This window comes from Cucurbita pepo, chromosome LG07 (assembly GCF_002806865.2).
Source record: "Cucurbita pepo subsp. pepo cultivar mu-cu-16 chromosome LG07, ASM280686v2, whole genome shotgun sequence".
In the NCBI taxonomy this organism is placed as follows: Eukaryota; Viridiplantae; Streptophyta; class Magnoliopsida; order Cucurbitales; family Cucurbitaceae; genus Cucurbita; species Cucurbita pepo.
Genome location: NC_036644.1, coordinates 6,378,518 through 6,402,901, shown reverse-complemented (window position 1 = coordinate 6,402,901; position 24,384 = coordinate 6,378,518). Strand labels below are relative to the sequence as shown.

General features: G+C 34.7%; 1 protein-coding gene across 6 annotated transcripts; it reads right to left on the bottom strand.

Annotated features, from left to right (window-relative positions):
• Positions 1 to 11,790: 11,790 nt before the first annotated feature.
• On the bottom strand, positions 11,791 to 24,154 carry LOC111798837 (lysine--tRNA ligase, cytoplasmic-like). Of its 6 annotated transcripts, none has more exons than XM_023682180.1 (19): positions 24,052 to 24,154; positions 21,965 to 22,064; positions 21,660 to 21,741; positions 21,343 to 21,399; positions 21,077 to 21,242; positions 20,894 to 20,987; positions 20,170 to 20,255; positions 19,299 to 19,417; positions 19,167 to 19,229; positions 18,468 to 18,593; positions 18,091 to 18,373; positions 17,763 to 17,859; positions 17,508 to 17,664; positions 17,201 to 17,344; positions 17,019 to 17,087; positions 16,760 to 16,903; positions 16,622 to 16,676; positions 16,222 to 16,266; positions 11,791 to 12,157 (listed from the first exon to the last, which is right to left on the bottom strand). In XM_023682180.1, the coding sequence occupies exons 2-18, from the start codon at positions 22,057 to 22,059 to the stop codon at positions 16,250 to 16,252; spliced, it is 1,854 nt and encodes a 617-aa protein (XP_023537948.1). In that variant the 5' UTR covers positions 22,060 to 22,064; positions 24,052 to 24,154; the 3' UTR covers positions 11,791 to 12,157; positions 16,222 to 16,249. The 6 variants fall into 6 exon arrangements, with proteins under 6 accessions (XP_023537948.1, XP_023537946.1, XP_023537947.1 ...); XM_023682178.1 differs by lacking the exon at positions 24,052 to 24,154 and adding an exon at positions 23,027 to 23,203; XM_023682179.1 differs by lacking the exons at positions 11,791 to 12,157; positions 24,052 to 24,154 and adding exons at positions 15,610 to 15,889; positions 23,027 to 23,203.
• Between the last annotated feature and the right edge of the window lie 230 nt (positions 24,155 to 24,384).

Sequence of the window (24,384 nt, the reverse complement as noted above, 5' to 3'; positions counted from 1 at the left end):
GGACGCTGGCCGGCCCCGAAGGGGGGGGTATTGTGATGTCCCACGTTAGTTGAGGAGGAGAACAAACCACCATTTATAAAGGTGTGGAAATCAGGGAAAGCCCAAAGAGGACAATATCTGCTAGCGGTGGATCTGGGCCATTACAAATGGGTATCAGAGCCAGACACTGGAAGCCTTCTTGCTGTTCCCGAAGGGGGTAGACACGAGATGGTGTGCCAGTAAAGACGCTGGGTCCTAAAGGGGGTGAATTTGGGGGCGGTCCCACATCGATTGGAGGGAGGAAAGAGTACTAGCAAGGATGCTGGCCGGTCCCGAAGGGGGGTGTATTGTGATGTCCCACGTTAGTTGAGAAGGAGAACAAACCACCATTTATAAAGGTGTGAAAACCAGGAAAAGTCCAAAGAGGACAATATCTGCTAGCGGTGGATCTGGGCGGTTACAACGACCTTACATAACGGGTATAATAAAATTGTGTTGGGTATTAAAATGTTAAATTTTGATCATAGAGGCGCGTGCCAAGTGGATTGTCAGTGACAGAGCCACGCTAGGAATCCCTCATTAACCGGCCAAGGGACCCCTAATCTCCGTACCGTACACGCGTTTTTCAAACACACACCGCTCTTTCCTAACCTCCCTGTGACAGTTTCCAAATATCTTCCCCTAACCTTATCACATTCCGCCACGTGTCCTCTCTTACCACACAGTCGGTTCCTCTTGCCCTTCACGCTTCAATCCCCCATTTATTCTTTTAATAAAATAAAAAATCCATTTAATTTAATATTCTTTTTTACATTATTCTAATTCCTAATAAAAAGTCCACTCTCTCATCCCCAACTTGTAATTTTCATTTAATTAAAATATTTCCACTTTTAATTTTATTACTATTTAAATCCATTTTTTTAAGCTTTTAAACCAAATTAACTTCCAATAATTGCATAGATTAACGTAAATATATTATATATACATAAAATATTATTGCTTTAACCTATTTAAAAATTTAAATTAAATTATAATAAAAAATTGAAGTTAAATTAAATAAATAAATTTCAATTTTAAATTTTGTATATATATATATATAGGAGAGAATATATTATGCATAAGACCAAAGTAAAATTACCAAAAATATATTATAATAAAGAATAAAATAAACTTTTAGTGACCATATATATATATATATATATATGAAGAATAATACCTAATTTATTCTTTTTGTACTAAGCAAGAGAAAAATGAATAATATATTTATTTTGTTAATGATGATAATAATAATAATAATAATAATAATAAATAGATTTCTATATTTAAGCTTTTTTAATAAATATTCTTTCCATAAAAGCACAATAGAAAACCTAACAATTATGGACAATTTACCATCTAAACTAATGTTTTGCTTTTGAAATTTATGTTCAATTTTTATATGGTCAACCACTTAAATTAGTTTTAATGTTAAATTATAAGAGCGGGGTTTAATGGGTTCTTAAAAATTTGATTTTGTCGAGAACTTGATTTGAAATTCTTGGTTATCATTGAATCCTCAGCGACATGATCGTGTTACCCATTCTGTCTTGATATGCTTCTAACCGTGAAAAATATCACAATAGACTCGTATAGTGGTCATTTTAGCATATTTCTTAAGAAAATTCTCGAGCGGTTGCATAACACAAGATTTCTCCAAGCTAGTGCACATTGTTGGTATTTGTAGTAGCTATCCATCGTATAACCCTTCATTTAATCGGATGTTACAGTGATCTATCAGTTATTAAACTATACGATTAAAACCCATCTCCCATTATACACGTTATAATGGTTAAAGGACCTGTTCGATACAATTTTGAAAGTTTGAAGGGCTAAACTTGTAATTTGACCTAGTTTAAACTATATACTGCGCATACTCAGTTGTTGGATGACGACAACAATTCATAACTCGAGAATTACATACCTAAGTTGGATCGGGATGACCATACTAAGGGGTAAGAGGTAAGATATTGAAAGGAGGAGAGAAAGATAATGATATATGAGCCATCCAAATTGTCAATAGTGTAAAGGGTAAGGAAGGAGAGTGATAGTGAAATAGTTGATAAGGGTCATTTTCGTCATTGCAATTTGACCCTTCAAAACAAGCTTAAAGCCAATTTGCTAATGAACCCTTTAATTGTGGGCTTTTTGTCTTTCTATTTATTAATTATCTTTTTGTCTTCCAATCAGAATCTTTTTTCTTTCCTTTTTTATTAGTCTACTAATTTATTATTATTATTAAAAGAAAATAGATGAGAAAGTTAAAGATAAAAGTTGAAATTATTGTTCGTTTTGGCTCGTTACTGTAATATTCCACATTGGTTCGGGAGAAGAACGAAATACCCTTTATAAGGGTGTGGAAACATTTCCCTGGTAGACACATTTTAAAATCTTAAGGGGAAGCCCGAGTGGGAAAACCCAAAGAGAACAATATCTGCTAACGGTGGGTGTGGGCCGTTACAGTTACATATAGTCGTCAGCCTCACGGTTTTAAAACGAGTCTATTAGAAAGAGTTTTCACAACCTTATAAGGAATGCTTCGTGCCCCCTCCAACCGATGTAGGATCTCACATATATATTTTATAACAGCCCAAACCCACCACTAACAGATATTGTCCAATTTGTTCTGTTACGTATGACCGTCAGACTCACGGTTTTAAAACGTGTCTATTAGAAAGAGATTTCCACAACACTTTGTAAGGAATGCTTCGTTCTCCTCTCCAACCGATGTGAGATCTCACATACACACACACACATATATATATATATATATATAAAGATACTACGTGCAACCTTTTGTGTTGTCATAACCTAACTTTCTTCTTCTTTTTATTTCTTTTTTTTTCCTCCTTTTTAATTGGGATGATGACCGAGCAAAAACCAAATTGAGAGTATGAGTGAAGTCACCTCCTCTTTGTTCGTATAAACCATTAAAATATAGTCAACAGATTCTTCGTAATCAGTTCACCGATATCTTCATAAATGAATCGAAAAAATGTTTTGTTCTTACCTTTTTTTTAAAACCGATCATGATACTTTTGAACTATGTTCTTTATGAACGAGATTGGGATGTCCTTTTTGAACCGACTTCCTTACGTCGTGTATAAATAAGGGTACCCTTTAATCACGAAAGAGAAAAAGGAAAAAGATAGTGAGGTTAAAGTTGGAAGATTTTTATTTATTTTATTATTATTATTATTTTTGGAGGAAAGCCATTTTGATGGAAGCATATATATTATTTGAATAGCAACTTTCCTTTAATAATTTGGACATTGTCTTTATAGCTACCTTTATTAATATTTCTATAATTCTAGTGAAATTACCATTATACCCTTGCTTATTCTCTCACCTTCTCTCTCTCTTTCTACTTTATTTGAGTTAGAAAGAGAAAAAGAGGAACATTTTTTGGAGGGTAAAATTGAGAAGAATATTATTGAGAGATGTGGTTGAAATTGGCTTTAGAATATAGTCAATAGCCCATTTGTGGCCATCCAATAAAATTCTTGGTTTTATTTCAATGGCAACAAATTTTCCTTTTTTTTTTTTTTTTTTTTTTTTTTTTTTTNTTTTTTTTTTTTTTTTACTTTTTAAATCATATTTATTTATTTATTTATATAATTTTACTCTAAAAGAATATATTTTTCAATTAGAAAATAAAAGAACGGAGCTTTATGTCTATTTCAGCGTAAATTGACCATTCCAAAAACGTACAAATATATTCTCCATTCAAGCATGCATACAACTTCGCTAAAGTTCACGTTTGATTCCTCAGAAGAAAACTCCAATAAGAAAGTGTTTGGTTTATGAACGAGACGTTTATGGAATTTGGAACATAAAAGTCGAGTCGAGTCTAAATTTGTTAAGTATATGGATTTCTCGAATCTGTAAACGAAACAAAACCTATCAGCCCGAGTTGGAAATGAGAAAGCTCTCTCCTGAAATAACTAAACCCTAGACATTAAAGACATTTTTTAACGACTATCCAGAGCTCTCAGAATTTAGGGTTTTCACTGTTTTTACGTTAACTACAGATATTCAAATTTACAAACTTTGAACTTCTCGAACTTTTGGATCATAGCGTCAAAATTCGTGAGACGGGAGACGGGTCATCGTTCTTGAAATGGGGTTGGCTAAATAATGGTCCTAACTCTTTGTAGAAAGAGGAGAAGGCAAATCCAAACAAAACCTATCCACCCGAGTTGGATACGAAAAACCTATCATCCTAAATAACTAAACCCTAGACACTAAAAACATTATTTAACGACTATCCAAAGCTCCCAGAATTTAGGGTTTTCATTGTTTTTACGACAGAAATTCAAGTTTACAAACTTCAAACTTTTCGAACTTTTAGATCATAGTGTCAAAATTCGTGAGACGGGAGACGGGCCATTGTTTTCGAAATGGGGTTGGCTAAATAATGGTCCTAACTCTTTGTAGAAAGAGAAGGTAAATCCAAACAAAACCTATCAACCCGAGTTGGATACGAAAAACCTCTCATCCTAAATCACTAAACCCTAGACATTAGAAACATTCTGTAACGACCATCCAGAGCTCCCAACAAATAAGGGTTTTCATTGTTTTCGAAATGGGGTTGGCTAAATAATGGTCCTAACGCTTTGTAGAAAGAGGAGAAGGCAAATCGAACCTCTCATCCTAAATAACTAAACCCTAGACATTAAAAACATTATGTAACAACCATTCAGAGCTCCCAGAATTTAGGGTTTTCATTGTTTTTACGTTAACTATAGAAATTCAAGTTTACAAACTTCGAACTTCTTGAACTTTTGGATCATAGTGTCAAAATTCGTGAGACGAGAGACGGGAGACGAGCCATCGTTTTCGAAATGGAGTTGGCCCGAATAATGGTCCTAACTCTTTGTAAAAAGAGGTGAAGGCAAATCCAAGCAAATTGTACGTTGTCCTACAATCACAATCTTTCTTTTAGGTTATTGGACCATTGGAGCATCCACTATTGAGTACGTTTGCACTTGGAACCATCCATTTCATAATATGTTCCTTTGCCCTTTAATTTCTTCTCACTCTAAACCTAAACACTCTCTAAAAAACACAACAAAGCAAATTATTCCCACTAAAGAATCCAGCTTCTCCACCTCCTTTTGTCCACAATTTCCCTCTTTTGCTCCCCTAATAATGGAGATTCTTAGCTTTGATTGTTTGAAGATAATATGACACCCAAATCCAAAACCGACCCCGTAACTATCTCTTGCTCACACAAGAGTGTCGATATCATTTGTCGTAGAAGGAAAACCGTCCTTCTGAAACGAGCCACGAAAAAACACGATATCAATGAATTTGGTTTGAATTAAAATGAAAAAGTATGTGTAACAGCTCAAGCTCACTGTAGATATTGTCCTCTTTGAATTTTTTCTTTCTAGGCTTCCCCTCAATGTTTTAAAACACGTCGGGTAGAGAGAGAGATTTCCACACTCTTATAAAGAAAGCTCCGTTCTTCTCCCCAACCGATGTGGGATCTCACAATTAATGACGCTAGTTGTGAGATCTCATGGGGCCACTTACTAAGTATTCTTCGAAACACTCATGCCGTGTGCTACATCATTTTTCAGGTAAAGGCAAGGCGCACTTGTACGGAGGACAGCAACATCACGAGCAGAGACTGTGACACGTAGATTCATATTTAAATTTCTAGGTTATTAGAATAGGTTGTTATGTTTTTCATTGTTTTAAATTATTTTGTATTGCTTTTATTTTCTCTTTTAGTAATTTGTATTTAAACATGTAAGACCATAACTGTGTTTTCTAGAGAATAAATTCCTTTAAGCGTTTTTCGAAGTTTACGCTAGATGTTCATGTAAGAGTTATATTTCTGCATTATAGATGAGCACGAGACATTAGTAGCGACTCTAAGTACGTGGAAATCTAGAGTTGTTACAGTTGCTCAATTGTGAGATCCCACATTGGTTGGGGAAGAAAACGAACATTCTTTATAAGGGTATGGAAACCTCTCTCTAGTAAACGCGTTTTAAAAACCTTGAGGGAAGTCCGAAAAGGAAAGCCCAAAAAAGATAATATCTGCTAGCGATGAGCTTGAGCTGTTACAGTATGAAACTTGTTAAACTAGTCTCAAATCAACAGTGCTTACGTTCGTATTGTCAACATCTCTCATCAGTATTCATTACCGAACACTTTTGCAACATGAAATCAAAAAGATAATCGATGTTTGCCCAGAAAATCGTCATGTCGAACCGTGTAGGGTTAGCAATGTTAGCTTTGTTGGGTACTTTGGATGAGATGGAGAGGTTGAAGTGTAGAGGAATAATATGGAAGGTACATAAGTTCCACTAACAAAGGTTGGCCTTTCGGCTCTTTTGGTTTTTGCCTTTCTTTTTCACAAAAAGTCCTCTTGCGTGGCCACACAAAGTGAACCATGCACCAAGCTTTTCAATGGCCATCATCAATGGAGATTTTTATTTATTTATTTATTTTTGTTATTTAGTGTCTCAACATTTTTTGTAATTGCACTTTATTCTTTCTCCTAACCCATTTTGAATGTTCTTCAATTATTTGCCATGAATTTGGTTTTTAATTCTATTAGGTTGTTGTTTTGAAAGACGGATATCTAATTCTTGGAACATGTTTGTTGGACGGTTTTTAAGAATTGATTGTGAAAGCGACCCAATGAACAACGGATTAAAGCATCTCTAGTGACATGATCACATTGCTCACTTCTAACTTTTAAGAGTGAAGATTATCCCCACAGATCAACACGAGTCCTTTCTCGCTTCTAAGAGTGAAGATTATCCCCACTGATCAACACGAGTCCTTTCAGGATGCTTTCTCCTCACTCACATATATACTAGGAAAATTCCGAGGTTACTCAACATAAAATTACTCAAAGCAAACCACGTTTAACTGTAAAGTTTTTATGATTGAGTCACTGAAGAGAAATGTGTATCTTATTGGTATAGGTGGTGACTTTCAATTATTTTAAGCCTTTATTAGTCATCCTATCCTCGGAGCCGCTCTAGGTTCATTCATGTTTTTTACTCAAGTGCCGCACTTGGAACCCGAGTAATTTAATTTGTTAAGATATACGTATTTTAAAACTAATATTGAAATTTTGTAATAAGCACCGGCATGGGAATATTGACACAAAAGCATGTGAAGAAGTTTGTTCTTCATTTTGCATTGATTTCAAACACACCCAACACACTCCACCACTTTGAGTTGGCAATCTTCAATTATTAACACACTTTTTTTCTTTATTTTTAAATATAATAACTAAATGCTTCGCTCAATAATATGCCTACCCTTTTAATAAATAAATGCATCTTTGACTCAAAAAAAAAAAAAAAAAAAAAAAGTCTCGAGCCCGCTGCTAGCAGATATTGTCTTCTTTGGGCTTTCCCGAGCTTCTACTCAAGGTTTTTAAAACGAGCCTTCTAGAAAAAGGTTTCCACACCTTATAAAGGGTGTTTTGTTCTTCTCTCCAACCAATGTGAGATTCTCACAATCCACCTCGCTTCGAGACCCAACGTCCTCACTAGAACTCGTTACTTTCTTCTATCAATGTGGGTCCCCCACCCAATCTACCCCTTTCGGGACGTTACAAATTTAAACCTTAAACTTTCATAAGTATATAACTTTACATCTCTTGTTAGATTCTATTTGAAAAACGTTAATTTACAGGTATGTGAATAAACCGAACCCACATTCGAACAAGAGCAATCTTGAAGATAGGATGACTAAGAAAAGTTTAAAAGAATTGAAAGTCTCTACCTATACCAACAATGTGCACTTTCCTTTTCGATGACTCAATCATAAGAACTACATGGTTAAGCACGTTCTGCTTTGAGCAATTCTACATTGGGTGATAACAAAACATGTTGGAAGAACTCGTGTTGGTTTGTAGAGATAAAACTCTCACTCTTACAAACAAGAAGTAACGTAACTATGTCGCAGGAAATGTCACGAGAATGTCGGGAATATCAGGTGCCAAATCCTTATCCGTTCATCATTTATATATATATATAAAGAAATTGGGGCAATATTGACTAGGATGGTAGAGAGGATCATCATAATGATTATCAAAGGCATGTGATAAGATTTCCCACTTCACCACTTCCAGCTTGGAAGCATTCAATGGGATGTGCAAAAGTCATTACTACCCTTTCAAACATAAATTCACAATTTATTTTATTTTATTTATTTAATACAACAATTAATTAATTAATTACTCGTCATTTACAATATTTATTTTTATATTTATTTAATTACTTAAAATTGTCGGTGCTATAATTGAATATATAATTGACTGATGAAATAATTATTAATAATAAAAATTATAAATTCTTTTTAAACATAATTCTTTTATGATTTATCTAATTTATTTTTATCTTTACAATATTAAAAGGTAAGATAATTAAAAATAAGTTTTTACATATTTGCCCTTTTTTAAATATATACTAATAATAATAATTTATAAGTTTTTTTTTTTTTTTTTTCAAATGGGTGAAAAGTATTAATAAAACAAAATATAAAATCTTTACGAAATAAAGTATTAGAATTTAAAAAAACACGTGAAAACGAATCACGTTCCCTTTGTAACATAAACCCAGATCTATTTGATTTTCCACCTAACAGAAGCGAAAAAAGAAAACACGAGATGAAATTAGGTGCAAAAATTAGGTCGATTTTATTCATTAATAATTCGTATTTAAATATGAAGACACATCACGTATACTCGGGTAAAGGTCTAATTGAGGAAAACAACGAATTGAGAGATGATGCAATATAGGAAGTGAATAAAGCGTCTACGGCAAAGCCATGAGATTCATTTGGGCAAAAAAAACAAACATATGGTGACCTAATCAATACCTTAAATTCATTACTTTAATGATATAACAATTTGAATAAGGCAAAAAAAAAGGAGAGGAACATAAACAAATGCGACAATGTGCAAAGAAATTGATACCAAAAGGGTTGAAGATCGTCATGTTTGGAAGTCATTGGTGGAATTCAAGTTCGATTTTGATTTGCTTTTGATAAATGGGTAAGTGGGTTAACAAAATTGACTGATCCGTTACTCATCTAACAACTCAAACCTATCATTAAGAGATATTGTTCGTCTGGGCCTCTTTCGTATCACTGTCAATCTCACGATTTTAAAACGCGTATGTTAAGAAAAGATTCTACACTCTTATAAAAAAATGTTTCGTTTCCCTCTCCAACCAATGCGGGATCTCACAATCTGAATTCACCTTTCTTGGGAGCCAACGTCCTTGTTGGCACTACGTCCAGTGATCCTGTTAGATCCCACATTGGTTGGGGCATGGAAACATTTCCCTAGTAGACACGTTTTAACAACCTTGAGGGGAAGCCCGAAAGGGAAAGCCCAAAGAGGACAATATTTGCTAGCAGTGGGCCTGAGTCGTTACAAATGGTATTAGAGTCAAAACACCGGGTGATGTGACAGTGAGGAGGTTGTTCCCTGAAGGGGGTAGATATGAGGCGACATGCCAGTAAGGACGTTGGGCTCCGAAGGGAGGTGGAATTGGTAGGGGTCCCACATTGATTGGAGAAAGGAACGAGTGCTAAGAAAGATGCTAGGCCTTGAAGGGGGTGGATTGTTGAACACTCTTTACATGGGTGTGGAAATATTTCCCTAGTAGACGGGTTTTAAAAACCTTGAGGAGAAGCCTGAAACGGAAAGCCTAAAAAAGACAATATCTACAAGCGGTGGGTCGGAGCAGATCCAGATGTAAAGGAGCCATTCTTATAAGTTAATAACCTCATTTTTGCAATGGAGTAAAGTACCCACTTTCTCAACCTCAGACAATTTTTCTTTTCTTTTCTTTTTTAATTTGAAATTTACTTCCATTGAGAGTTGCTTTTGTTGAAATTTGAGTGTTATTTTGTCTTATGACTTAGCTCCTTTTGACCTTTGACTTTTGTTTTATGTTTTATGTTTTTTTTTTTTTTGGATAACATTAAAAAATGTGAAAAAAAAAAAAAAAATCATTTGTAGTGAAGTTTGCTCGTAAAAATTTTCATGCGTATATCTTTGCTCTCGTCTCATACGACCCAGTCCCGATATCCAAATTTCCTTTAATCAATAGGTCATCGAACATATCATATGGAACTAATATAGAAAAAAAAAAAGTAAAAAGAAAAGGGTACACCTTTATAAATGATACGAGCGTTTTGATATTAACGTAGACTATTATTAATTTAGAGTTCTATTTGTGATTGACTTCTTATCTTACTCGAACATTATTTTATAATTTTAATTATTATAACTAACCAAAAATAAAAAATAAAAAAAATTAATTGTAATTCCTCTCCTACTTGCACAAGAAAATAGAACAATGATTTATTAATTACCATATGAAAAATTGATAAATAATTAAGAAACATGGCGTCAACAGAAACCAAAATCAAATTGATTTCTTTCTTCTATTTTTTAAATAATTTTTTTAAAATCATTAAAATAAAATATGTTAGTTAAATAATAATATTATATTAATTAAAATAGATAAAAGAAAAAAAGAAAAAAGAAAAAAATGGTTTAACACGTGTGAGAGATTTGTTTTTATCTTTTAGAACATTTACCTTTCCTTTTCTAGCTTAAGATTCACGGGAACGAAAACCTTGTAGGTATTAATTGTAAACCATTCGAGCTTCTCATTTTTTTTTTCAAATTTGTATCTATTTAGTTCTCGAACTTTGAGGAGTCTAATAAGTTCTTAGGCGACTTTTTGTGTTCTAATAGCTCACTGTAAAAATATTTTTCGGACAGATTCTTGATATCGTGTCAAGTAGGTTGGTAATTTCGAAAAATGTTGAACGAGTCACTGGTAAAATTAAAAGTTTAGGGTCCGAACAAATAGTTTTGTGAATGGGAATCTAATTGAATTTGAGTGGGATTTTGACTTATATAATGTCATTATTCAAGATTCCTTGCTACATGTTTTGTAGGGTGGAAAAGCTCATTAGGGTGTAGTAGTGGGAAGGGCATCCAAAGAGGGTGGAGGGTCCCATTTGAGGTGGGAGATTCTATTTATGCCTATCAATCACACTATGACCTTCATATATACATAATTTGAAATTGAAATGAGGCCTTCTTACAAAATGGGTGTGCCCATTCCCTTTCAAAAATCAATGCTTTGTGGCTTACAATGGTTCTCTTCCCAATAAGTAAGATGAAAGGTTACTTTTAGAAACTCGTTCTCTAGCTTCTTCAGGTTCTGTAGTGAAAATGGGTCGATGATTTATATTTTGAAAGATAATCGGAGGAGAAACAACCACTTAATCATTTGTTCTCTCGTCTTTATCGATCTTCCTTTGACTTTGCTTATATAGCCTCTATTCTCGGTTCTTCTAAGTTTCCTTACCATTTCAGTTTTGCTAGAAGTTTGTTGAAATCTCTTGTTTTTTCTTCTCGTTAACTTTACCCTCATCTTAGGTCCCTTTAGGACTTGTTTCTATACTTCCTTTTATCTTCCAAATGGTTTTCTGTGATACCAGAGTAAAAGATGAGAATATAAATGAACTGAGACCACGTCCGTAAGAGAACGATCCTGAGAATATGATGGCTAAGAAATGCCTAAAACTATACTTTGCTTTTGGCAGTTCTATGTTGGGTGACCTCCTAAAAATTTTTGTACGATGCATGTGAGAGAGGACGAAACATGCTAGAAGAACTCGTGTTAGTCTATAGAGACAGTCTTCACTCTTAGAAGTGAGCAAGTAATGTGACAATCAAAAGGGATGCAAGAGAATGTTAGCGTCATCAAGTGTTGAATCCTGAGTAAGAGTCATTACATTTTCATTCCATCAACCCCACTTTACTCACATCACTTCCATTTACGAAAATCTCTCAAATAGTCAAATATTTCACATGGCATGTCTATCACGAGAGAACGAACACTATTGACATTACTTAAAGATTGTGTTCTATTGACAACACTATCCTGAGTAGCGTATGCAAGAGCATTTAAGAGAACTTGGTGCTAATGTGTTGAATGAAAAATTTCTCGTCTTTAACTCATTCTCTTATGGCTAGATATTTGATGTCCATATGCTTGCTTCAACTATCACTCTTATTATTCATGCTAACTTGGGCCTTGTGTACTAACCTTAGAGTCGAGCCATCTGAATGAGGCTGAAATAAGACACAAGAACGTGAGCTGTGAGGAACAATAGAGCAATAAAAAACGCGACCAAAACAAACTGGAATAGCCATGAGGAATGAATGAGCGACAAAGCTATAAGCCATGAAGATCAAACAGCAGCACAACAATGAGCCGAAAGAAATAGAAGTTTTATAAGAACAATACTATTTGGTTATAGAGATAGTGCATCTAAAAACTCAAATCTTATTTTGTCTATTTTGTTTTCAGATTTTACTTTAGTTGTTATATATGTGTCTTGTCAAATTAAAGGTTGGATTTTTTATTTTATTTAGTTTTATGTTTATACATCTTATCCAGGCCATTGCCCAAAGATATTGATATTGTTTTATTTGAGTTTTTCCTTTTGGGCTTCCCCTCAAGGTTTTAAAGCGTGTCTGCTAGTGAGAGATTTCCACACTTTTATAAGGTCGGTGTGGGATTTCACAATCCACCCCCTGGGAGCCAGCGTTCTTGCAAGCACACCATTCGGTGTTTGACTCTGATACCGTTTGTAATAGCTCAAGTCCACCGCTAGCAGATATTGTCCTCTTTGGGCTTTCCCTTTCGAGTTTTCCCTCAAGGTTTTTAAAACGTGTCTGCTAGTGAAAGGTTTTCACACATTTATAAGGCCGAAATGGGATCTTACAATCCACCCCTATTGGGTTTAAAATGTGTATGTTACGGAGAGGTTTCCACACCTTTATAATGAATACTTTCTTCCCCTCTCCAACCGAAGTGGGACTTTACGATCCACCCTCCTGGGGGCCAGCGTTCTCACTAGCACACCATTCGGTGTCTGGCTCTGATACCATTTGTAATAGTCCAAGCCCACGGCTAGCAGATATTGTCCTCTTTGGGCTTTCCCATTCAGGCTTCCCCTCAAGGTTTTTAAAACATGTTGACTAAAGAGAGGTTTTCCACACCCCTATAAGAAATATTTCGTTCCCCTTTCCAACCATTGTAAAATCTCACAGTAACTTTGTTTCGTTTATTTGAATTTCAAGATTAAATCTAAAATAAAAAAACTTCGTGAAAATTTCAAGCTAAGGTAAGAAATCTTAAAATATATATATATATATATATATATATAGATATATATAGTACTTTCATAGATAAGATATCAAACTAAGAAACTAACCTAAAAACTTGTAGAAATCAGCATGCGACCACGCAGTAGAGGGAGAGAAAGGCAGGGGAAGCGAGGTAGGCTTCCAAGGGCTAGGACAAACCCAACAGTCGAGGCTCCATCCCAGGATCAACCTGCTAGCCTGAATCCAAACCCAGCAGTGGGGGCTCCATCTTAGGAGCAGCCTGCCAAAATGAACCCAGACATCTCGAGGATGACGATTATAGAAGCTTTGCAATTTCTAGTGCATGTAGCTATTGTTGGGCTGGTAGCCTAAACCCAAGATACAGGGGCACAACTTAGGAGGGGAGGTAGCTGAGATACTTTAAGGGGTGTGACCTCAAACTGAAGGGTTATCTCGAGACTCGGTAGTAGTTTAATTATGGTTGTTTGCGACGTAGAAAAAATTCCGCCGTAAAGGACCATCAAGTAGGATGTGCAACCTTTATGTTACGTGAGGATGAACGACTTTGGTGGCAGTTTTGCTCAAGGTCTATTAATGTCTATAACGGGTCAATCACTTGGACATAGTTTAAGAAAACATTTCTCAAGAATACATTACACCGATGGCGTAGTTTATGAGACAGTTAAAGTTTCTGCAACTCCGACAGGAGAACAGGATTGTCAATGAGTACGAGAGAGTTTGTCTCAATTTAGCATAGAACTAGTAGATACAGTGGCAAAGAAAGTCAAACGATTTGTTATGGGCTTGAAAGCTGACATTCGAGGGTTTGTAGTAGCACATATGCCTAAGAGCAATGTCCTTTTCCTTTAGTTGGCAAAGTTGATCAATGATAGAGCACAAGAAGATTTGAGGGAGTTTGTGAATGGAGGTGATCCTTAGAGAGCGATATGTCAAGTTTAACACTAAGCTTGAGCTAGGGACAACCTATCTTTAGGGATCTATACAAGTGGTCTCAATAGAACTCAAAGAGTTGAAATTGCATATTCAAAAACTCTTACATAAGGGCTTCATACGCCCAAGTGTTCTATTTGTAAAGAGGAATGATGAGTCTATATGCCTGTGCATAGACTACCAGAAACAAAATACAATGACTATAGAAAACAAATACTCTTTGTTGCAAATTGATGACTTGTTTAATGAGGAAGTTATGTTCTAAGATCAACCTTCGGTTAGACTATTATTAATTGATGATAAGGGAGCGCAACATTCCTTAAAACAAATTTTTAAATTTGGGCATTACCAGTTTAGAGTAACATTTTTTGGACAGACTAATGCTTTAGTCTTTATGGATTTGATGAGTAAAGTGCTCAAAGAGTTCTAAAAACGTTTACAATTGTGTTCATCGACGATATTTTAGTTTACTCATGTATCTTAAGAAGGTTGTTGACAACTCTAAGAGCCAATAAGTTGTATGTTAAGTTCTTCAAATGTGAGTCCTGGCCACATTTGAAATGAGATAAGATCACAAAAAAGATATATATCTGGAAGTGAGATAAGATCACAAAAGAATTGAAATGAAAAAAGATAAATTCAAAATATGTGAACAAGATTCGAGGGTTGAAATTTAGGGTGTGGTTGAGGATTTCAGGGGTAAATATGGAAAAAATATAGGCAAAGCCACTCCTAATTTCATAGTGGCTAAATTTCAGATTTTCTCTTGACCATTTTTTTAGAATGGAATTTGTATTGCTATCTACACCATATTTGATGGACTAGTCTGGGCCAACTCAAATCTTGCATGAGCTTGATGATCCAAACTTTGATCCAATGGGCTTGACCTAAGCCCAAATAATATCTTGGGCATACTAGCTTGGGTCATGATCAAAACTCGACCTGTACTCTGAGGGCCGAAATGAGAGGGTAAAATGAGGGATGAGGGAGTGATGGGAGGGACATTAGATTGGTGAGCTATGAAGCTTGGACGCTGGATTCTGTTAGCTGTGAGGAACAATGAGCAACACGTATGACCAAGACAAACTACAATAGCCATGAGGAATGAAAAAGCGACGAAGTTTCTTAAGAGGGAGATGATGAGATGTCTAATCAGGGGAAGAAAGAAGTGGGCATTATTCCACCTACTCCATTCATTTTGTTGCCTGAGAAAGAATCGATGAACTTACTATTTCATCGATTTAAATCTAAAACTTGAAAAAGTATATCGAATTACACCCACAGTTAAGTTTATGTTGCAATCACCATGAGTAAGATATTCCACACGTGTCCAAGCCACGTGTTATTTCTCAATAAAGAAACAAACCGAGATGGTCAATGTTTCGGGAATAACCGAACCAACCCAGTTGATTCAGTTTGTTCCAACTCACCATTTTTTTAGAACCCTTAATTTCACCCTCTTTGAGATAGCAACCATTCTCCTTTCCATTCTTGTGAAATATTGAACTACAGAACTAGGAGATTTTCAGTGTTGTAGAATGACTGAACTGGACTAATTTACATGGTTAATATCTGGTGTTCATTAAATTTTTTATGACTACTTCTAAATAGAAAAACCACTCGGCCTTATCAGGGTGAATTCTGTCCATACATGAGTGAGTTATTACTGTGCATGCATGTTGAGAAGATCTTGGAGATAATGTTCAGTTCAGAGCCTTCCACCATGAGTTAAAGAGAATTCTGATCCAAATCGTATGAAAGAAGAATATAATCAGCCCAGATTTCTCAAATGAGTTCAGAAATTCAGCCCAATATCTCACTTCATTCGCAACGTTTCTACTTCCATTCTTCTAAGTTGGATTGCATAGTAAGAAAGCTAATAAGAGTAATGTACATAGATGAATATTTTGAAAGAACTTGGGACGTAAAATTAGACACTTATGCATTCACAATCAGTTTATAAAAGATAACCATATAAGCTCCAAAAAAAAAAATGCTTCGACACGGGGGAGCTGAAAAATGTGGACCAAAATTTTTAACATAATAAAATAAATGCATGATGGCAAACGCACCTCTTGGTTTTCCCTCATGTTGTAATCCCTATACTCCTGCAGATGCTGAAAAAGGGAGGAAAATAAATGGAAGGCATTACCATCAAAAGCTCTCGTAAGAAAGCGCAAAAAGAGGGATTAAGATCCTCTTCTTCAGGCTTTGGTGCAAATGCAGTCTAGTACTCGAAAAACAAACAATAAGTTCATTTTGAACAACTTTAGGATTAGCAAACCATCCATTTTCCCCCTGAAAATCTAAATAAAAGTTGCGCCTGAGCACTATGAAAATCAAGAAACAAAAATGGGGTGTTTTCGAAATAACAAAATTAAACAGGTTCTGTTTCTAAATAGGTAAGGCATTGTCAGTAATGACACCCAAAATAAGTTAATAGCTAGAGACAAGGAATTATATAGTATGCACCTTTGGGAGCTGGTGGTTCATCTTGAGGCTTCATGGCTGGGAAGAGAAGAACCTCCTGTTTTCACAAAAAGAACAGCATGAGAAAAAAAGATTTCACGAGTATGCATCACCAGAAGAAAACAGGGGTGAAACACAAACCTTGATGTTCTGCGAATCCGTTAACAACATAGCTAGCCGGTCAATGCCCATTCCCCAGCCACCAGTAGGAGGCAATCCATAATCAAGAGACGTACAAAATGTTTCATCCAAAGCCATTGCTTCATCATCACCCGACTGTCGATCCTGTTAAAGAAATCAAGTAATATAAAACCCAACAAATCATCAATCCATTCCACAAATCATCATTTATGTTTTAGGGTTTTAACTCTACTGTATTTGTGTATTTACTACAGGATACCTTGAGTTGTTCAGCAAACCGCTGACGTTGTACAACAGGATCATTCAATTCAGTGTACGCATTACATACCTGAATAGCCATTAAATGTTAACAGCAGAAGCACAAAGGCATGCACACATACAGACACATGTCTGATCAAGTAAGAACAGAAAACTAATTATTGTTGAGTTTTGGTAGCTTACTTCATGTTTGTTGATGAACAATTCAAAGCGTTCAGTTAGACTAGGTCTTGCTCTATGCCACTTTGCCAAAGGACTCATAATCTCGGGATGATTGATGATAAAAGCAGGATTCACGCACGTTTCTTCTAGGAAATGTCCCACAAGCTGCCAAAAAATTTACTTTAATACTGTTGTAAAAGATGTATTAGTGTAAATTTTCCAGAAGTAAGATTCTCTTCTCGTATATTTCCTGTTCCTCATGTCATATGATATCTTATCTAAACAAGATTAGTTTCTAAAGATAAGATAATATGATTAAGAGAATTACTTTATCCAGCAAGCGAGCAGTTGTTTCAGGTGGAGGACATTTGATTTCAAACTTCAGGCATGCCTCTCTAAGATATTTATTAGCTTCATCACTGGCCAAGTTCTTGGGTATATTAAGATTTGCCATTTTTTCTAATTCCTCTATCATGTCAATCCTCCTGCAGTACATTAAACATATTCAAGATAATCCCAAATAAGATTCTGGTCAGCACAGTTCAATTCATACATGGGCTAAACAAAATTATTGCAAACAGACCTGAAAGGGGGAGTGAAGTCAATCTCAATCGGATCATTGTCAAGCCCATTTGAATGATATTTTACTTTATAGCCACCTGTAAGCTCCTTCACCATTCCTATTTCAGTCGCAACCGTGTCAGAGTAGAGATACAAGTTGATAAAGATGGAAACTGGGAAAGGCGATGATGGAGAATTCAAAGGAGTTAACATGCAACATCCGTAGTTTTAACACTTCTTATGATACACCAACTTTCATTGAGAAGAAATGAAAAGATACAATTAAAAGAAACTCACAGCAGAGGAGTCAAACTACAAAAAGGGGCTCAAGTCCGAAGTTTTAGCATTACCACTTAGCATTTTCTCAGTGAGTTCCATCAAATCATAGTAGTCTGCAAATGCCATGTAGAACTCGCAGGTGGTGAACTCGGGATTATGAGTCAAATCGATACCCTCATTTCTAAATTGTTTCCCTATCTCATATACACGGTCCAATCCACCAACAACTAACTGCTTAAGATAAAGTTCAGGTGCAATGCGCATAAACAATTTCATGTTGAGATCATTGTGGAAGGTCACAAATGGACGGGCAGCTGCTCCTCCAGCAATCATGTTCATCATTGGTGTCTCAACCTAAGGGTTAAGACATTAAGAAAAAGATAGAGAAATAAATTACAGGTGCATTCCATCCAAAATCATAAATTGCAATGATCAATAGTATACATACCTCCAAGAAGTCAAGATCGTCAAGAAACTTCCTAACATATTGGATTACTTTAGCTCTGGTTTTGAATATTTGCCTCACTTCCAAATTTAACATCAAATCCAGATATCGTTGACGATAACGAGTTTCCTGGAATAAGGAAATTGAGCATATTATACCATAATATTTCCAAGAGTAAGTCTTGGAATGATAATCAGAGATGAAAATTCAACAAACCAAGGAACACAGATAGAGTCAAACAGCTATTGGTCTTAGTTCAGGAGATAATACATGAATCAGGAAGATCAAGATGTTCTTTGACTAATACAAGTTGAACACAAACAATGCATTTTAATGGAACCTCTTGAAGTAAGGGTATTTTGTTATTAACATATAAACTTGATTAACGATGTACAAAGAATATAGAAAAAAAGACACCATGTGCTAGACACACATCGCAAACAACCTAAAGCTCAAATTCCGCTTGTAGTTTACTCTATTTCTTAGAATGAAGTTTTCTATCTTTACTTCAACTGATATGCCAATATTTTTCTTTTGTCCATAGATACAGCAATTACTAGTGGGCATAATAACTAACCTAGCATGTGCATACTTTCTAGCAACCAATTGGTGAGGTTTTTTGTAGCCCTTTAGACAAGAAAGTGAAACAGATAATCCGGTGAGTATACAAAAGAAAGTGAGAGGCACAAAAGGAATAGATACCTGATCCTTTAAAATATAGGTTTCAGGATTCCTGGTACAACCTGGGGCCCATGCGTCATTTTTCTGCAGATATATGAGAACATAATGAGGGCTCATCTAAACAACCTTGATAGAGAAACTAGTTTTATTTACCTTCAAATTTGCATTCTCAGAACCAGAAGCCGCCTTCTGCTTTGGCATCATATGCAGACAGTGAGATAGGACAATGAATGATTTTGGAAAAATACTGAGTTCTCCCCTTTTTGTTTTTCCTGCAAAAATGGAACATGTTGATAAATGTCATGTAACAGAAACACAAAAGAGCTCAAGGAAGAAAATGCAAAGTCATGGGTTTTTCAGCGGCATTGAATTATAAAAGGCTTGCTATTAGGATTTCTCGCAGGGGATGTGACGGACAACAGTTTTAACATGCACACCCACTACAACTGAAACAATGTTAGATAAAAGCCTACAATTTTCCTTTATTTAGGTTATTCACATTTTCCTTAAAATTAGTTAGTTGATTCTTGTTTTTAGTCAATCTGAATTGACGCACACACGTACAATGGGATTGCATATTTTTAGCTGGCCATGTTTACAGGAAAGTGGCGCAGGTTTAGTTGGCCACTTGGGCCATTTTTAGCGTAGATTTGTTATTTAAATATGCCTCTAATGAGAAACCAATCCCCGGTCTTCAGTAGAATCTCAATACGTCTTCTCTCTCTTGTGTTTTTCTGTTATTTTCTTCTTCCAACATTTTTCTTCGGCTTTTTTCCTCCGTCAAGGATTTCCTCCAATTTGCTCGGTCAAAAGACATCAAACAAAACTGAATAAAAACTCAATGTTGCAAATTCCTCTCTCTTTCCTTAACTATGCAAGGAATATATCAAGCCATGATAACACACAGAAGGGACCAGAAAGGGAAAAGGACAATTGTGGAACAAACACCATAGACTAGACTTCTGAAAAATAAAGAGAAAATACTAGTAAATGGAAAGAGCCTAGGCAATTCTTGCAGCCCAACCTGGAAACCCAGTGACGCCAACAATATCCCCACGCTTCACACTGGCATGTAACCTTGCAAATTCAGCTTCATCGAGCTCTGAGACACTGCATCATTAAAATGGAAATGTTATAGCCTTTGCATAGAATTGAAAAACAAAATAGGAACCAAGTCTCAATGGAATAAAACACAAAATAAGACATGACAACAGCTTTGATGCATATGCACTTCAAGACACATAAATGATAGGGTATAATAGGTGGTTTTGCCAGGATCTACGTAATTCCAAATTCTCCAACAAAATTCTTATATGAGCCTTAAATCATTAATGCAAAAGCACGAGGTTATTACCATCTATGATTCTTATGGAGATTGATGGAAAATGAAAACAGAAGTGAGATAAATGAAGCAAAATTGTGCAGGTAAGAACTGACAGCATAAAAAAAATAACGTATACGTGAAAGTGGAAAAATGGAAATTCTCTCAGAGAAAGAAAAGTGAGACATGAAAAGACGCGTAGCTTATATGATGAAACAGTTTGTTTTTAAGAAAAAATAAAAGTTACTATGAAGTTCATTAAGAAAAAAGGATCAGAAATTAAAAAAGAACGTTGAAAATTTTCTTTTAACATAAATAAAAATGTAGCCATTAATTGGAGTTCAAGTACAGTGGCCAAAGTACCATAAAGTATAATATTCACAATTAGAACTAAAATAGTGCAGACAGATACAGAATAGTTCCATACCGTGCATCAGCCATAACTTGGATTTTAGCTCCAGAACCATGAAGATCATAAAATAACAACTTCGAGGAGGAGGATCGTTTGCTCATTATCCTCCCTTGAATGGGACAAAAAAAAAAAGATCAAAAAAAGATATTTGGAAATCAACAAAAAAAGAATCATGAAAATGGTTTTTGGTTCAAGTACCAGCAAGAGATTCCGAGACTTCCTCAAGGTGATCACCATTGTTTAAAATTCCATATTTCTCAATATACTCGAGGAGAGACATCGAAACCTGAAACTTGTGAGGATATGGATTTTTACCATCTGCCTTCTGAGATGCAAGATATTTCAGCCTATTTTCAAAATATTGCTGCGAAAAACAAGACAATTGAGGCAGATAAATCAGTTTCACAACCGTTCTTAAAGGTCTTAAACAGAACTTGTCAAAATAAAAAGCATTATAGTTGTACCGTGGGATCCATTTCTTCATCATCAACTGCTACAGATTTCTTACTCTGGGATGCTTCCTGGTACATCATAAGTACATTTCAGTCACAAATAACTTTCGGTCGTGGCAGTTAAAAATATAGCAAGATATCTAACCATCTCACAACTCATTTCTTTTCAGATAAACATTGTCGTTAAACAGATTGCCAACGGGAAATATCATATTTGGTTATCTCAATCGACATGGATTTCTATTTCCTGTGAATAATTATTTCACCATGCTCTGTTCTTAATTAATGCATTAAACACACGCTCAAATCTTTAGGTGGACATCTAGTACCTGTTTGGCTTTCTCCTTGAGTTCCTCCTTACGCCTCCTTTCCTCTTCCTTCTGCTTCAGCTTTAATTCCTTCTTGCGTGCACTGAAAACATTTCAAAGTTCAACCCCAAGACTCCAGAAGTCATCATTCCGACGAAAAACTATCCAACTAGCAATAGAATTTCAAACGAAAATAGAAAAACAATCAAATTGAACCCCAGAAAAACTCTACTTATTAAGACTAAACTTAGCCTTAAATAAGTTTACATCCATTTCCACACAAAAGCTTAAAACATAACAATGTAAAAAATTCACCGAATGCTTACTTCTTGCTAATAGTTTCTTCAGAACCTGGAGCAGAATCGGCTACTGCATCCACAGTTGCAGAAGCAGAACCCAACCCTTCAGTTGAACCCGCCATTCGACCTAAAGTGAAAGAGTAAACGTCAATTACAATTTTCAAACAATCAAAATCTCTAAAATCTCTAAAATGTATATGTCGTTACTACATGAATCTTTTTTGTTTTTAGTTCAACAATGTTGGAGATGGAGGATTCAAACCTCTGACCTTTTGTGGTACACGTCAATTAGCGTTGAGTTATACTCACTTTCAAAATTACTATTGAATCATATTGACGTTGGTAGTTTAAACCTCCACTTTCATCTAGTGTTACGTACATTATTGAATTTTTAAATATATATATATATATATATATATATATATATATATATATATATATATATATATNAAGACAAAAAAATAAAAATAAAATTTTTATTTCACAATTCATAAGGCTCCAAACTATAAGACTTCAAACTTTTGATTTTGAATCTAAAAAATCCTTCCTCTCGAGTGAATCTCTTGAATTTTGTCTATACTACACTCATGTTGGCCTATCTATAACTTTTAAATGAATAACATGAAATACAAAGCATATAAACCATTCTCATTTTTATAAATTCAATGTATCATTGGTTAAGGTTATTAAACTGATTAATTTGAAGGATAGAATTTCAGTTTTCAAAAAACTCATTGTCTTCTCCCATTTATAATCCACAAATATCCAATACAAATACGGTTCAATTTTCAATTCATGGTCGCAGAAACAGTGGAAACTTTCAGCAGAGACGAGACGAACAATAATGCAACAATTAAAAGAAAATGGCGGTACAGCCAACACAAACTGAGTCGCAATTTGCCAGCCGTTTCTTTTGTTATTATTATTGTATTTGCGTTGCATTTCAGCTGTTGTTATTCAGACGAACAAAAAAATCAAACAACGTATTCAATATACAAATCCTAATTTGTTTTTAAATGAGAAGAAAGCCACAGATGGAGATTGGTAGAACAATAGCAATACCGAGAGAGTAGAAAACCAGTGCAATACCGTTGGACGGAGGCCGCGGCGGCACGAGCGGAAGAAAGAAGACGGCGGCGGTAGCGCTGGACGGGAGAGATGAGGCGGGCACACTCAGCTGCTGAAACGGAGAACACGACGGCGCGAAGAAGAAAAAAAAGGTGGCGTTGCGCACGTGAGAGGGAAAGGAAAATGAAAGATCGTTAGGTTTTCCTCTTTATTTTATTTATTTCAATTTTATTTTGTTTTGTTTTGTTTTGTCTAAAAAAATATATCTTTAATTTAAAAAAAAAAATACTTTTAAATTTTAAAAGGTTCAAAAAAAAAATAGTAATGAAACCGATAATATTTGATTGGCTAAATTAATAAAAATATACCATTTAACTTTTTAAAAAAAATCTTTAAAAAATAGCTTTTATACTTTCAAAGAAGTTAAAATATATTTTACTATTGGAGAACTGTGAAACCGTCAATATTTTATTTTAAAAATATTTGAAAAGTACAGTTGAATTTGAAAAATTTCATTAATAATACTAATATTTTTACCGTAAATACCATGTTTCTTTACTCAAATTTTTCGAAAAAAAAAATTGAAAAAAGTTCAGTACAAGAATATTTAGCAAGTGAACTCGAATTGAAAAATGCATATACATGCAAACATGACTATCATGGCCTAAAACCTCGTTTTGGATTGCAATTCCTTTTTTATACCTGAGATATGTATCACTTTCATACAACATCGTTAGTACACATCATTTTCATACACACTGACCCTGTATGTATCACGTTCATGCATTTAGGACCCTTTAACGAGCATAAAATCAAAGAAAAAGCATATAGATGTTTCATGATTATAATGATCACACACATGCATGAAGTCCAACATCTCGAAAACATTAGTTCTTAAACATTATGCAACACAAAAAATTCATGTATAAAACGTTCTCATCAACAATCATATCATAGCTTATCGTTTCAGGAAAGCACATAATTTAACATGTATCAATCAATCATCTAAACTAACCTTAAAGCATTCAAACAATAAAATTACTTACCCTATATTTTCCCGTCTCTTCTTCTCTCCCTCTAATCTTCTCGCTTGCAACTTCTTTTAGCATTCAAAATCAAAAATTAAAATATATAAATAAAATAATTCACGTTTAAAAGAATAAGTTTAACTTTGGAGACATTATGATTGAGAAATATATATATATATATATATATATATATATATATATATATATATATATATATATTTTAATTATACTTTAGAATTTTTGTTTTGAAGAATATGGATATTATCTTTTTTTTAAAAGAAAAAGACAAAGGGAAAAGGAAAGGAAATACAATGTTTATGCTAAGCAAAAATGGGTTGAGTAAAGGTGCCT